This window comes from Hemicordylus capensis, chromosome 4, assembly GCF_027244095.1.
Source record: "Hemicordylus capensis ecotype Gifberg chromosome 4, rHemCap1.1.pri, whole genome shotgun sequence".
Classification (NCBI taxonomy): domain Eukaryota; kingdom Metazoa; phylum Chordata; class Lepidosauria; order Squamata; family Cordylidae; genus Hemicordylus; species Hemicordylus capensis.
The window spans coordinates 41027844-41043296 of record NC_069660.1 but is presented as its reverse complement, the minus strand read 5'-3'; the positions used below and the strand labels follow the sequence as shown (position 1 = coordinate 41043296).

Genomic DNA, 15453 nt, shown 5'->3' with positions numbered 1-15453 from the left:
ATGGAACCAAGAAGACAAGGATTGTAGAATAGAACAATATCGGACCTCTGAAAAGTATACAGTGTACTGTGCTTGATTGGCCAGCAAACTCTCCTGACCTGACCCCATAGAGAATCTATGGGGCATTGCCAAGAGAAGGATGAGAGACATGAGACCAAACAATGCAGAATTGCTGAAGGCCGCTAATGAAGCATCCTGGTCTTCCATAATACCTCATCAGTGCCACAGGCTGATAGCATCCATGCCATGCCGTATTGAGGCAGTAATTGCTGCAAAAGGGGCCCAAACCAAGTACTGAATACATATGCATGCTTATATTTTTCAGAGGTCCGATATTGTTCTATTCTTCAATCCTTGTCTTCTTGGTTCCATGTAATATTCTAATTTTCTGAGATTGTGGATTTGGGGTTTTCATGAGCTGTACGCCATGATCATCACAATGATAACAAATTAAGGCTTGACATATCTCGCTTTGCATGTAATGCGTCTGTCTCATATATCAGTTTCACCTTTTAATTTGCATTACTGAAATTAATGGACTTTTGCACGATATTCTAATTTTCCGAGTTTCACCTGTAGGGTATGGGGAAAGCATACCAACATGACCAACATTTATTTTTTATTTATTTTTTAAAAAACATTTCTATACCACCCAAAACTTGTGTTTCTGGGCAGTTTACAATTAAAATAATTTAAAATATTAAATCAATTAGCAATTAAAATCATTTAAAAGATTAAAAACATTTAAAACCCAGTATTAAAATTATTTAAAACTATAAATCTAATTAAAAGCCTCAGTGAATAAATGTTTCTTCAGTGCCTATTGAAAAGTTGCCAGAGATGGGGAGGCTCTTATTTCAACAGGGAGCATATTCCAAAGTCCAAGGGTTGCAATGGAGAAGGCCTGTTCCCAAGTAGCCACCAGCCAAGTTGGCGGCAGCCACAGACGAACCTCACCAGATGATCTTAGCAGGCCATGGTGGTCATGGCAAAGAAGACGTTCTCTTAAATACCCAGGGCCTAAGCTGTTTAGGGCTTTTAGGTATTGACCAGCTCCTTGTATTTTGCCCAGAAACGTATTGGTAGCCAGTGCAATTCCTTCAAGACAAGAGTAATATGGTCTCTTCTAGATGACCCAGAGACCAACCTGGCTGCCGCGTTCTGAACCAACTGCAGTTTCCAGACGACGTACAAAGGCAGCCCCACATAGAGTGCATTGCAGTAATCCAGCCTAGAGGTTACCAGCAGATATACCACTGTTTTGTGATCATTCATCTCAAGAAACTGACACAGCTGGTGTATCAGCCGAAGCTGATAAAAAGCACCTCTGGCCACCGCCTCAACCTGGGACATCAGGGAGGTGTTCGGATGCGGAAGCATCCCCAGACTGTGCACCTGTTTCTTCCAGGGGAGCATGACCCCATCCAGAACCAACAGATCAAAATCATCTCCCAAGTTTCAACCCCACACAATAAGTACCTCTGTCTTATCTGGATTCAGTCTCAGTTTGTTATCCCTCATCCAGTCCATTACTGCCTCCAGGCAGGAGTTTAGGGAGGCTATGCTTTCTCCTGACAATGTTGTCATGGAGAAATATATTTGGGTGTCATCTGCATATTGATAACACCCTGCCCCAAATCCCCTTATGATCTCTCCCAGCACCTTCATGTAGATGTTAAACAACATCGGAGACAATACGGAGCCCTGAGGGACACCATACGAAAGTTCAAATTTTGAAGAACAACAGTCTCCAAGAGACACCATCTGGAATCTGCCCGTGAAGTAGGAGCGGAACTACTGCAAAGCAGTGCCTCACACTCCCAATCCCCTCAGACGTTCCAGAAGGATACTATGGCCAATAGTATAGAAAGCTGGCAAGAGATCCAAAAGGACCAACAGAGTCACACTCTCTCTGTTAATTCCCAACATGTTCATGTTGACTGGCATCTGCTTTAAAATGTCTGTTTTGTGTGTGCTACCTACGTGTTTCATTTTTTTTTACACCAGAACAGCTTCTCTTTGGGCCACAGATTATTGTGCATTCAGAAGCTGTTCTGGTATAAAAAATGATACACGTAGGTAGCACACACAAAACAGACATTTTAGCAATAGTGATTATTGGTCACTATTATCATTTAGTGTACCTTGACAAAGTGCTTGGTACCGTATAAAAGAAAACTGTGATAAAACAGAGAAGGGGTAGGGGTGGAGAAAAGTGTGAACAGGGTAGGGAAGAAGGCAAGTAGCAGTGGAGATGCAGGGAAAGAGAGGTTAGGCTAGTTTAAGAAAAGTCTACCTCGTAGGGCATTTATATCAAGGAACAGAGATACTAGCTAACATCCAAACTAATCAAGCAACTGTGTAAACGTCAAAGTATGGGCTAAGCCACATTGGGAATTTATTTTCTAGACTAGTGTTGCACAAGTGAAAATCTCTGCATTTGTGCAATGAGGTATGCAACCTGTGGTGCACCTCCTGATGGAAAACTTCTTGCTCCATCCTTTTATCATGCACATATCATTTACATAAGAGTGCATCTTCAGGATTTTGCACAGCTATTCAATTTTCTTGTAGGTGTGTAACTTTGTTCATGGAGTAAGTGCTTTGTTAGTTTGGGTGTCAGCCAACGTTTCATTTAGTATTAGAGAGTAAAAATGCTGCAAAAATACGACAGGAGCAATTATGCGGATTTAATTGTTCCATAACATTGACACTCTTTATTTTAAAGGAAGGGGTGGGGGAGACAGTGACAAAGAGAACATGAACAAGGGCGTCAAGAATCGGCATGTTGTAGTCTCTGTTTCAGTGTTTACTGAAGTAATCAAGTCACATTCCAAATGTATCACTGAAGCAGAAAGAACAAGTATTCTAGGTACCACTTGGAACTGGTAGATAAGAAAAAGAACATGTTTAGAAAACAACCAGCTTTCCTACTGAACAGGAGTCTATTTTACAGCAAGCTATCTTGTAACAAAATGTCACAAAAACATGTTTTCATCCCTGGTAATATTGATTGGAGCATTACGTGTTGGAAAAGGAGATTTCCATCTATGATGCTTTACTCTTAGCCTCATGGAATTTTATCTCAAAATCACCTAATATTTCATTAATACACTGGAAAGATGATGCCTATCTGCCAGCTTTTAAAAAATGAGAATGAAATTGTTGTATTAATTGCATCATCGATATAGTACAACTTTGTTTCTACTTTACCACTGCGGGCCATAAATATGGCTTCAAAAGAGTCATATCCAGAACAGAGAGTGAATGAAAGAGAAAGATACATTAAACTTCTTGATTTATTATAGCAGGGGGGCATATATCATTTGGCATACAGAGTTACAGAGCTATGGAAAAGTTTGACTGATTTTAGAAGGATTTGACAGAAGGTTTGGTTGGCATGCGTATTTATGGTATGAAAAAAGTAAAATACATAAAGATTTTTTGAACCATTATGTGAGAAGGAGTTTAATGAGGGTGTGGTTAAAATACAAAAATTGGTTTGAACCTAAAACTCCGTTATGGGTATCTCCGATTGAAGCTTTATCACGTAAAGAAGTAAATATGCAAACGGGTTGGGGTACCTATAGGGATTTGGTACATTTTCACGAAAAGGATTGTAAGTTAAAATGTTTAATTGAAATACAAGATATAGTTAGAGATTGGTTTCAGTATCATCAGTTAAATGAGATGTATAAGAAGGACCTTAAAGTCGGATTTGAGGACCAGACTTCAAATTTTGAGAAGGAATTATGTCAAAATGATGAAAAATTAGTTTCTAAAATGTATAAACTGTTGCTTTTGGAGGAAACAAGAGAAGAAGTGGTTAAAACGACTATAATAAAATGGGCTCAAGATGCGGGGCGTAATATAGAAATGGCAGCCTGGGAAAAGTTATGGAAAAAGGATTTAAAATTTACTGCATGTTATGCTATCAAAGAAAACTATTATAAAATGATGTATAGATGGTATCTGACACCAAAAAAACTGGCTTTAATGTATAAAAATGTTTCAAACAAATGTTGGAAGTGTGGACATTCTGAAGGCACCTTTTTTCACATGTGGTGGACCTGTGGGAAGGCTAAAGGCTATTGGGATATGATATATAATGAACTAAATAAAATATTTAAAATGACATTTCCTAAGAAGCCAGAATCCTTCCTGCTGGGAATAACACAAGGAGCTATCTCTACAACCAATTTAACATTTTTTATGTATGCCTCTACGGCAGCTAGAATTATATATGCACAGAAATGGAAGTCTAGTGAACTGCCTTCAAAAGAAGATTGGCTGATAAAAATTTTGGAATATGCGGAGATGGCAAAACTTACAGCACTATTAAGAGATCAAAACTTGGAATGTTTTAAAGAAGATTGGGAACCATTTTTGTTGTATTTAAAAAATTACTTCCCTACTATGGACTTGACAGCAGGGTTTGAAATTTAGTATAAATCGCAGGTTGGTTAGTTTAATTATGTTTGTAAGGGTTTGAACTTATGTTTTGAATTATTATTATAGCAAGGGTAAATTTTATAGTTGATGATTCACGAAGAAATGTGAGCGAGAAGTCCATCTTTTATGTGTGTATTTGTAATGAATGACAATATTGCTACTGTTAAAATTAATTAAAAAAAATTTTTTTAAAGTTTGACTGATTAAGTTAGACTATGAGGATTGACTTTAGGTCTGTGATATTTTGATAGGATAAGCCTTCAGTGTGAAAGTACTTAGGCCCAATTCCTTTTAAAAGACCATAGATTTCAGTTTTTCCTTCAGACAAAGCCTAACATTCCTATCCAGTTTTCAGTTTCTCCTTGGAGGAAATCTGAAAGTCTCTTTTGAATTTCACTTTGGATAAATATTTGTTCCAATCTGAAAATTGTGCCACAGAAATACGAGAAGGGCTGTACCTCGTCTGTAGAGCATATGCATTGCATTCAGAAAGCCCAAGGTTCAGTATATGGTTCTCAAACAACAACCCCACAGAAGCTATCTATCACAGTGCTACTCACTTTAACCCTGAGTTTTGCACTTTTAAAAATACTATATATTTAGTTCTGAAAGTAACACAGGACAAATAAATTGATAAATTCATGCAGAGCTTTTACAAATATGTTAAAATGTGGACAGTGCCTGTGAAATGTGAGGAGAGTGGCAAGACCAATGGATGAGCTAGTGTTCAATTTGTCACTATACACACCTGTCATTTCAGGTGTGAAGCCAGGTTTATCTCACTGATGAGGGATACACTGAAAGCTCTTTTTTATATGACACTGTTCTTTTGAGAACTCTCTTTTATATGACATTTTCCTTCACCCGAAATGAGGTCAGATGTTATAACAGGAAATAAAATGTGGCAAGCTGATATTGAATGCAGATTCATAAAAGGCATTTGCTTTACTTTGCACTCTGACCTGCAGCTACCAGATACAATGCCCTATCCCTTTTTGCTAGTTAGTCACACATTGCAAAGGGAAAACTTTGCAAGCCTACAATTCACATGGCAATGCAAAGCTTCTCTTGAAGTTCTGGCCTTCAAAAGTCCCTGCCCCGCAGCAAATGTGCAGTTGTCTCAGTAATCAACAGACAGGCTTAATTTATTTTGAATATAATTTCTGAACATCAAAAGCAATAAGGGCCCATAAAATCCTGCCTCACTAAAAATTTAATATAGCTACAGCAGTGAGATAAAAACACTGCTGTGTATGGATATGCAATAGCATTAGAGAAAAAGATAAGATAATCCAGTTTAATGTAAAATATCTTTCTGGTTTGGTAAAGCATTATCAGCAGTTGATGGGATTTTTTCCTACTTTTTAACAAGTCAAAAGGTTTTGTAAACTTCACTAAGAATTTTTCTACTCTGTAATAGGGATGTGCCCAAACCGGTTTGTGCTTCCTCCTTAAGGAAGCACCGAACCAGCTTCAGCACCCGCATCCGAACCAGTTTGACCGGGTGGGGATTGGTTCTTTTAAAAATCACATAACAGGTCCTTACCTGCTCCTCCACTACCCCACCGTTTTTCTAGGCATGTCACTCACTTTCCAAAAGGCTACACACAGGCTGACAGGAGTAGTGCTGCAGCTGCGCATGACCCTTTTGACCATGACCCTGCATCCAGAAAAGTAGCAGGGTGGTGAAGGAGCAGGTAAGGACCTGCTTACCTGGTTTTCAAAGGAACTGATTCCCACCCTGCCCATAGTTGCCCAGGCTGGTTTGGGCACATCCCTACTTTACCCTGGTCATCATAAAAGTTGTTAACAACAATTGTGTCATGGTTTCTTCTTTAATTCCTATTTAACTATCATGTGATATCATTTTAACTTAGGGCAGAGTTAAAATTCTGTAATTTATCTTCTCCAACATGCCAAGGGAGAGAACTGAAACATTATGACAGCGCAATCTTATGCAAGGGATGGATGCCTCCTAAGCATTTGAGGAAGTGCTTTGAAGTAAGATCTGCTGTGATCTGTTGAACTCCCTAGTAAGTGAGTTTGATAGCTTATGGAGGTGGAATGGCTATTGTTACAAATTCATTACATCTATATTCTACCTTTCCTCCAATGATGTTTCAACAACTACATGAAGTTCCCAGGCATTTTCCATCCAGAGATTTTCCAGGAACGGATTTGCTTCACTTTGGACATCCATGTCAGAAACCCTTTACGTAAATACACTTTACCCATATGATTGTTCCATGCTGTGCTACTGCTTGAGTTTTAATGGTGTGGACACACATGGCAAATCTGGCTACAGAAAAGGATGAAAGAAGAACTACATATTGTGCAAAAAATGATGGGGTTCCCAATCCCATACTTCTCTTGTAACATGAATTTGGGGAGGGGAAAATTGGTGTGTGAAAGGGCTTGCTTAACACTTCAACTTCTTGTCATTTCTCTCCTGCAAATTCCCCCCTGCCCATGCATTCACATTACCCAGCAAATGCATTCCTAGGAAATACAGTATGTGTCTTCATGTATCAAACAACTCTTCGTACCCATTTAGAAGACCTGAGAAGGCTTGATCACTCTTTCTTGGTGCAGGGAGGCTTATTACCACCAAACGAGGGATCCTCTGTCTTATTCAATTTCCATTTTCATCCAAAGAAAGAAATTAAATTGAATCCACTATTATATTTCTTTTACAAGAAAACATAGCGACAAATGTTCAGATGTCAGTGACCCAATTAGAAAAATTTCCTAATTAACTGTTTGCAACAACAAATGAATTAATTAACTACTAGCTGAACCGGGCACAAACCATCTGTGTCTCTAGTTCTCCCAGTTTTCCCCACCCCTGCTTTCTCCCCTGTTTTTTGCTCCCCTCACCCCCACCCCCTGTTCACTGACCTGTCATTTGGCCGGCAGGCAGGCCCGGAGAGGGAGGCTGTAACACCTTTTGCTCCGCCTAATCGGCCAAACTCCAGTGTGAGCCGACCTGGTGCCGGAGAGGGCGGCTGCGCCGCCCTCTCAGTGCTTCACATTTTGGCCCCAGTACCTTCCTTTGGGCTGGCAGGCAGGCTGGAGAGGGAGGCTGCACCGCCTTCTCCACCGCACACCCCCGCCCTTCACATTCGGCCCCAGTGCGATCCATACTTCCTTTGGGCCGGCAGGCGGGCCTCTCGTTTGCCGCTGCTGCTTCCCCACCGCCTGCCTGGCCACTTCCCTGCCGCCCACCCGGCCACTTCTCTGCTGGCCAGCCACCTGCTGGTCAGCCGCCCCACCCTCCAGCCACTGTTTTCTTCTCTGCCCACCCACCACCATCTCCCCCCCCCACCCGCTGGCCAGCACTGCCATTTTCTTCCCTCCCGCCTGTGTCTGCTGCTATCCGAGGAGCTGCTCGCGAACTCTCGCAAGAGCTGCCACGCATGGGATTAGCGACGGGTACGTTTAAGAGAATTATAGAGAGAGAAGATAGATAGACACCAGTGTTATCTTTTATGTGCAAACCAAGAATGCACTCACATGCTATTGAAGGCAATATATAAAAGTACACATTAAGATATGTAAGATTAAGATTAGCACATTAAGACTTGCACTCCTAGAAAAGTAGGGAACACAGTTGGCTTTATATTAGAATGAGAATGAAAATTCACTCTTCTTATTTAACATTCTCTTGCTCTATAACATCCTAACCATGAGGTTTGAAATCCTTGTAATTTTTCTGTGGTTAGTGTTCTTATAAATGCTCTCTTCATAGTATGAAAGATGTGCAGTCATGGATTTCCTTCTCTGGTAGAAACAGGCTCTAACATTTAAATGCTGGATAATTTTCCTTTAATGAACCCAGTGGTATATTACTTAAGAAAAGGACAGATATTAATATGGAACTTATGTGGTGCACAACAGATGCAGAATATTGTATGAAAATAATTTGGAGGAGTATGCATACCCAGCCATTACAGTAGGATCCCTCAGGAGTCCTGAAGTCCCACATTAAAACTTTGTGCTGTGTCTGACAAACCAAGTCTCTCCTCTAGGTAAATTTAAAAAATAATTAAAAATATATATAAGTGCAGCAACCAGCCCCAAATCTCTGGCAGTAATGACCTTCAGAATCAGTGTGCTTTCCATAGGAAACATTTAAAACAATTCTTTACAAAATGAGTTTTGGCTGCAGACTGTAGGATTTGACACTGCCTTGGTCTTTGGGAGGATTAACAGAAGATGAGACCGACATGTTCTCAGATAATGAGTCTGTTGGGATGTTAAGAATCTGTATTCTTTACTTCTCACTCCACCTGCAACAACTACCTCACCCCTCCACTACAAAAGCCATCTGCTCTCTACTGGCTATGATACAATATTCTTTTTTAAAGAAACATTGGTATGCAAGGATGAAATAAGACTCTAGCTTTCTCTCAAGACCACTGAATGAAACAGGACTGGCTCTAGACATGGCTGGGATATGTAACTTGGAAATATGTCCTGAACATTTACCATGTTCAGGAGACTCTAGAGATATAGTCTCACTTTGGTGGCCTAAACTAACTCAGGCCTCAGCATGTTCCCCAATTTGCAGGAAGCTAGTGCCTGTCATGAAATAATAATTTTGCCTGCCTATCAAAGGAATGCCACATAACTCAGAGGTCTGATTGTTTGTTTGATTCCTCTACTGTCTTTTTCATTCCCTTTTGTTAATGTATGTAGACCCAGAACATTTTGGGCTAGCTTTTCTTGGCAGAAAATATATAAGCACAGCAATATTTAACCCATTGCTAGAAATGAATTAACCAATATGATTATTTGACAGTGGAATAATATAGATATTCCTCTAGAACTGATCCATCAAAGCATTCCCATGCTCCTTTACTATAAGCCTGCATAAACAGCAAGTATCAATCAAAGTTAAATTAATTATATATCTACCCAAATGTTTGCCAGATATATTCCTAACCCTGCTTTTCAAATGGAAAATGTTGACATCAGCAATTGATCTGGCAGTTGAGGGATGCAAAGTCCACAATGTATCATCTAGCTATCCTTGCAGTGTGAGAGGATATTATAAATGAATATGGACTCCATATGGATCAGGTTCTGGATAACTACAGGACTAGCCCTTCTTTCCCCATGCTTTTATTTTCTCTAAAAACACCCTCGAAAATAATACATGAAATAGATAGTATTTGCTTTCCTGATTTATAAAACACAAATTACTTGGATGCAACAAGTGATGAACAATCCAATTAAAGAACTCTCTCAATCCAGGAATAAAGAAGAATAGAACACACTGAGGCAAACTGCTAAACTGTCTCCGAGAGTGTGAAAATTTAAATTATCATCTTTATAATTACATTTACCTTTTATCTTTTCATGTGATGCTTCTCTTCCTTTTTAGGCCATACCACATATAATGTCATAAATAAATAAATAAATACATAAATAATCTGATCATTAAGCAAATAATGCCTGAACAGTTTGTGGTGACTATCTAGGATTTTAATCCCCACCCCCTCTCGCCATCTAAGAGTATGCCATTTGGTGCCTGAGCAGTATGCACAACACCACCATTTTTTTGCAGGGGGCGGGGAGGCAGAGACTATGGAAGGGCCTAGAGAATTCCCGCCTAATATGATGGGATTGTCTTTAAGGAGACAGCTATATATGATGGGTTGTCTTAAAGAGAAATCAGCAGGGGAGAGGAACCCTTAGAATCTCTTTGGTTGAAGAAGATATTTGGTTTATATCATTTCCTGTATTGTTAAGCAAGAAGAACACATGCCAGTGTGGTGTAGCGGTTAGAGTGCTGGACTAGGACCGGGGAGACCTGAGTTCAAATCCCCATTCAGCCATAATACTAGCTGGGTGACTCTGGGCCAGTCACTTCTCTCTCAGCTTAACCTACTTCACAGGGTTGTTGTGAGGAGAAACTCAAGTATGTAGTACAGCACTCTGGGCTCCTTGGAGGAAGAGTGGGATATAAATGTAAAATAATAATAACAACAACAACAACAATCCACCTCAGTTACCATGTCTACCTATATACCCATGTTAATGAATGTATTAGTTCATAAACGAGAATGATATGCATTCTTATCGCGAAGGGAACATGCTGAGAAAGAATGTACTATTCCTTTCTCTTCCCTCGTCTTGTAAGAGCTGTGCACAGGCTGAATTATCAGACCAATCCTAATAATGACTCAGACCATTCTTGCATCATGCACATGATGCAGGGATGGTCTGGACTGCACTGAGCCAGTACTTGTTTTCTGCTGAAAAATGCCCCGATAGGTTTTACATTGCCTTGGATCTGATTACCAGCCCAATGCAATGCACAGTCCAACTATCTAGCAGCTCAAAACAAGTCACAGAGTCTCCCTGAACTGATAGCACTGTGGGTAGGCTGATAAAGAACAGAGTCTATTTTCCTTGCTTGCAGGATTACCCATCCCCATATATGCCCTGTATACATATTGGTTCATGATTTGCCTACCTTACTCAATCACAGTGCAATTTTCTAAAAATAACACAATAACTACAGGTGTTCTAGTTGAAATATGTTAAACTCAACACAGTCAAATGGAGAAAAGAAGTATATTTTTCACCATACCTACGAAGAATGCTGTTAACATAATAGAAGTATAAATTCTAAGTTAGCATTACAGAAATTAAACCTTTTAAAGATGTAATTGCCTACTGTTCAAAGCCTGGTTTAAGATATGCAATTGAAAAGGCCTGCCTCATATTAGCTAACAAATATAATAGAACTTTTATCCAAAGCAATGCTCTGGGGAAGGAAGAAGGAACACATTAAAACCAAAAGGTACTTTGACCGATTATCAGAAGTCGCCAACAATACAAACATGGAATTTGCATTAATCAAATGTTTTCAAGAATGTGTAGTGACTTGCCAAATTCTCCCCCTATAAAGGCTGACAAGCTATCACAGCAAAAAAAAACCACAAATGTAGCCAAAGTTTCATTGTTTTATGAATGTATGAGAAGAAAAAAGCAATCAATATACTGTATACATTAAGATTTCCCTCCAGAACAAGCTTGAAAATTCACCACCAGTTTCTCTAGTTTCAAGGCTTGCCAGTTTCTAGTGACAATCTGTTTTTGTAATGTAGAGGTAAAGGATATTCCTTGAACTGAAAGGCAAATAAAATTCGTTGAATTAATTCTAAATTTAGACTTCAGTAGCTCTCTGTATCCCTTCTTCCACATATAATCCAATCAGTTCTATCCCTAGACCCTTTGGGTTGAAAGGTTTACACTTGGGTAACTATCACAATATCACAGCAACTTCATCAAAGAGGTTGTTTTGATAAACAGAACCAAGAACTATGGAGCCTCTGACTGACATCATAGCAGCCCATCCAATGGGAATGTTTGCATCTTTACGTAATGGACAAGCTATTCCCCCCACCTTTTGGTTCTACCTTACTTTTCAAGTTCTAGAGACTTGTGACAAATGTCCATGACTGCTATTATGTTTTCAGCAAACCTACCTATTCTGATCTTTAAATTTAAAACTATATTTCCATGGATAACACTACTAAAATAGTATTGACATAGAAACCCTGAGAAATAAACTACAGAAGATGCCAGAGGTCTTTTTTTACAAGTTATCCATTAAGTAAGTCACTTTACATGCCCTTGACAGATCTTTCTCTCATATGTTCCATCACAATGAACAGCTTCTTGATCGTGCACCCATGAAGTGAAGACCCCATAAATCTTTAGGGTTTTTTTTTTAAACAGAATGAAGGCATCATAGGATGATCACATAAAAATTCCAGCCTTAAGAAAAGATAGGTCCTAAATCATTTCCTTTAGAGTAATCCAAATGGCCATGTACTCCTGCTTCTCTTTTTATAGCAGATAAGATGCAGTACACCAATACAACTACAAAGAAAGACAATGAACATTTGTTTGACTTATCTGGCATTCAGATCAGGCATTCTGAGTCATCTAAAGCTGGTGGACAACATTAAGCAAAGGAGTGGTTTTATTGTTTTATTATTATTTGTTTATATGTTAGCATTCTTTAAGACATTTTGAAGCTTTTTCCAAAGACCTTATTTAATGTGCAATTGAAAGTTAAAAGTTTACAAGTTTAAAAACATTCAAAAGTTTTAAAACTTCAAAACTAAACCACAAATGTAGCAAAATAGCAAACGTTTCGATGCAAGACACCATCCTCAGTGCTATACAAAGCTGGCCGAGTCTTGTTTTTAAACACAACTAACTCCACACCATGATTCAGCTAAAGAACTGAAGGCAATCAACCAATCCTTTGCAGCTCCCAATATCATATACAAGAAAAACAGTGAAAGGAGGGGAAAGAACACAAAAGCATAATGAAGTTCGTACACTCAATAACCAAGGAATTTCATTGCTTCCCTCATTTCCTCTTTAACATTTATAGTTGGGTGCAACTGTTCTCTCTATATAGCTTCTTTGATTTTTGTTTCCTCACATCTGTTTCCACAGCCAAGGTGAATATCTTTATTCACTACTCTGCCTTGATGTTGTTCTTTAACATGCACTGCCCATGGTTTTGTTCTCTCTCTATGCTGTATGTCTGCCAGATGTTCCTTATATCTTTTTATCAGAGTCGACCAGTTTCGCCAATATAAAACTGCATGCACTCTAAGCACACCATTTTATATATCACCTCTTTTGTCTGAAATAAGCTGTGATCCATAACAAACTGTGTGCTTTGGATACAGTTTATTTCAAGCAAGTAGTTTGAGATAAACTATGATTGGTCAGCTCAGCTATTACAACCAGTCTTGATATATTGTGACCTAAATCAGAAGTAGACACTCGTGTGGGCATGGGGGAAGGGAGTGTGCATTCCCAGCCTTGAGAACATTGAGCAAGGACCATGGTTAAAGCTTGGTTCCACATTACATCTGAAAATTCCCAATATACTGTATTATAAGCCACCCTGAACGTATACAATAGGGACAGAGCAGGGCCCAGTGCTATACATAAACAAAATGAAATGGCTATCCACTATAAAAGTGAGAAAAGGTGCATCTAGAAAAAAATAAATTCAAAAACAATAAAACTACAGCTGGGCCTCATTATCCTCAGGGGCTTTGTTCCCGCTTATTTCTGCAGGTGATAAAGGTAATGATTTCTGCAGGTGAATTCAGTCTGTGGTTATTGGGGGTTGGGTTCCTGCAGGGCAAAAATGCTCAGGAAAAGGTATAAAATAGAGGAAATCAGGGAAAGAAAGTGATGTACCATGCTATGCAGGTCCCCAGCTGACCAGCAATGCCCCCCAAATGCCAATTTTTGCTGATTTATCCACAAAAAAATTGCAAGGGCAGTATGGTGTTTTTTTAAAAACACAAATTAGCCACAAAATGGCTCCTTTCTTCAAAATGGTGGCTAGAAATGACCTTGGAGGCATATGCCTGCATATGCCGAGGTCAGGTCTCAATTGCCTGACTGCATGTGCCGAGGTCCATCTGTAGTTACATAAACCATATATGCAGCTTCACAGAACAGAAAAGTCAAACTCAGGATAAGCTCGACCACAACGTGACTCCGCTCATATTCCACACACAGAGTACTTATTCTTAAAATCAAGACGGCTTACCTGCACATTTTGTTCTTGTTGTGAGTGGAGGCCCAGGAGGCCCAGTCCCCCCTTCTCCAGGGCGAGTAAGAAGCACTCTGATCTCATATTCCACATCTGGATCCAGATGCCATAACTTGTAATTGGGTGAATCAACAATGTGGGTTTCAGCCCAGTTCCCATTTGTTGTACGATATTCCACCTCTTTCAGGATGATAGGCCCATCACCAATGATGGAGTTAGCATTGGGTTTGATCCATAGATAGGTGGCTCCAACTGCTAGTAGCTCTGGGGGTGCAATAGGTGTGGGAGGTTCTGAAAACAATAACAAGAAATAAGTCTGTGAATGCTGCTGACTTTTTCCATGTGATAAGTAACCCATCAAGTCCCTGGTCATGCTAACAGAATTTACATTTTATATGTCTTTAATTTGGGGAGAGTTGATTATGCAAGGAAATAATCATCTTTACTGTGTGGACTTAATGCATATGGGGAGGGAACAGGATCATGCCCTATACATATTCAGTATAACTTCTAAGCAGAGCCTACATACATTCAGATTCTATGCCTTTAGGCTTTATCCATGTGAAAAGTAACCCTTCAGGTACCTGATAATGCAACAGAATCTACAGAAGTACAATTCAGAAGTTAGTTAGTTAGTTAGTTAGTTAGTTAGTTAGTTAGTTAGTTAGTTAGTTAAAAACATTTCTATACCACCCAAAACTTGCATCTCTGGGCAGTTTACAATTAAAATAATTGGAAACATTAAATCAATTAACAATTAAAATCATTTAACACATTAAGAACATTTAAAACCCCGTATTAAAAATATTAAAACTATAAATCTAATTAAAAGCCTGGGTGAATAAATTCATTCATTTATTTATTTTTATTTACCAAATTTGTATACTGCCCCAAACTTTCATCTCTGGGCAGTTTACAATAACATGTGGTCAGGTCTTCATTGCCTTTTTAAAAGCTGCCAGAGATGGGGAGGCTCTTATTTAAACAGGGAGCATATTCCAAAGTCCAAGGGCTGCAACGGAGAAGCCCTGTTCCCCAGTAGCTGCCAGATGAGTTGGCAGCAACTGCAGATGAACCTCTCCAGTTGATCTTAATAGGCAGTGGGGTTCATGGTGAAGAAGACGTTCTCTTAAATACACAGGGCCCAAGCCGTTTAGGACTTTATAGGTAATAACCAGCACCTTGTATTTTGCCTGGAAATGTATCGGCAGCCAGTGTAGTTCTTTCAACACAGGAGTAATATGGTCTCTCCTAGATGACCCAGAGACCAACCTGGCCGCCACATTTTGGACCAACTGCATTTTCCGCACTACATACGTCAGCCCCACATGGAGCGCATTGCAGTAATCGAGCCTAGAGGTTACAAGCATATGTATCACTGTTTTGAGGTTGTT

General features: G+C 39.4%; 1 protein-coding gene across 19 annotated transcripts in view; it reads right to left on the bottom strand.

Annotated features, from left to right (window-relative positions):
* Window positions 1–15453, bottom strand: part of PTPRT (protein tyrosine phosphatase receptor type T) — a 938880-nt gene that overhangs the window by 457426 nt on the left and 466001 nt on the right. For all 19 annotated transcript variants that reach the window (XM_053243888.1, XM_053243897.1, XM_053243900.1 and 16 more), the window contains one exon: window positions 14057–14350. In XM_053243888.1, the coding sequence (XP_053099863.1) occupies window positions 14057–14350 (294 nt within the window). The remainder of the gene's footprint in view (window positions 1–14056; window positions 14351–15453) is intronic.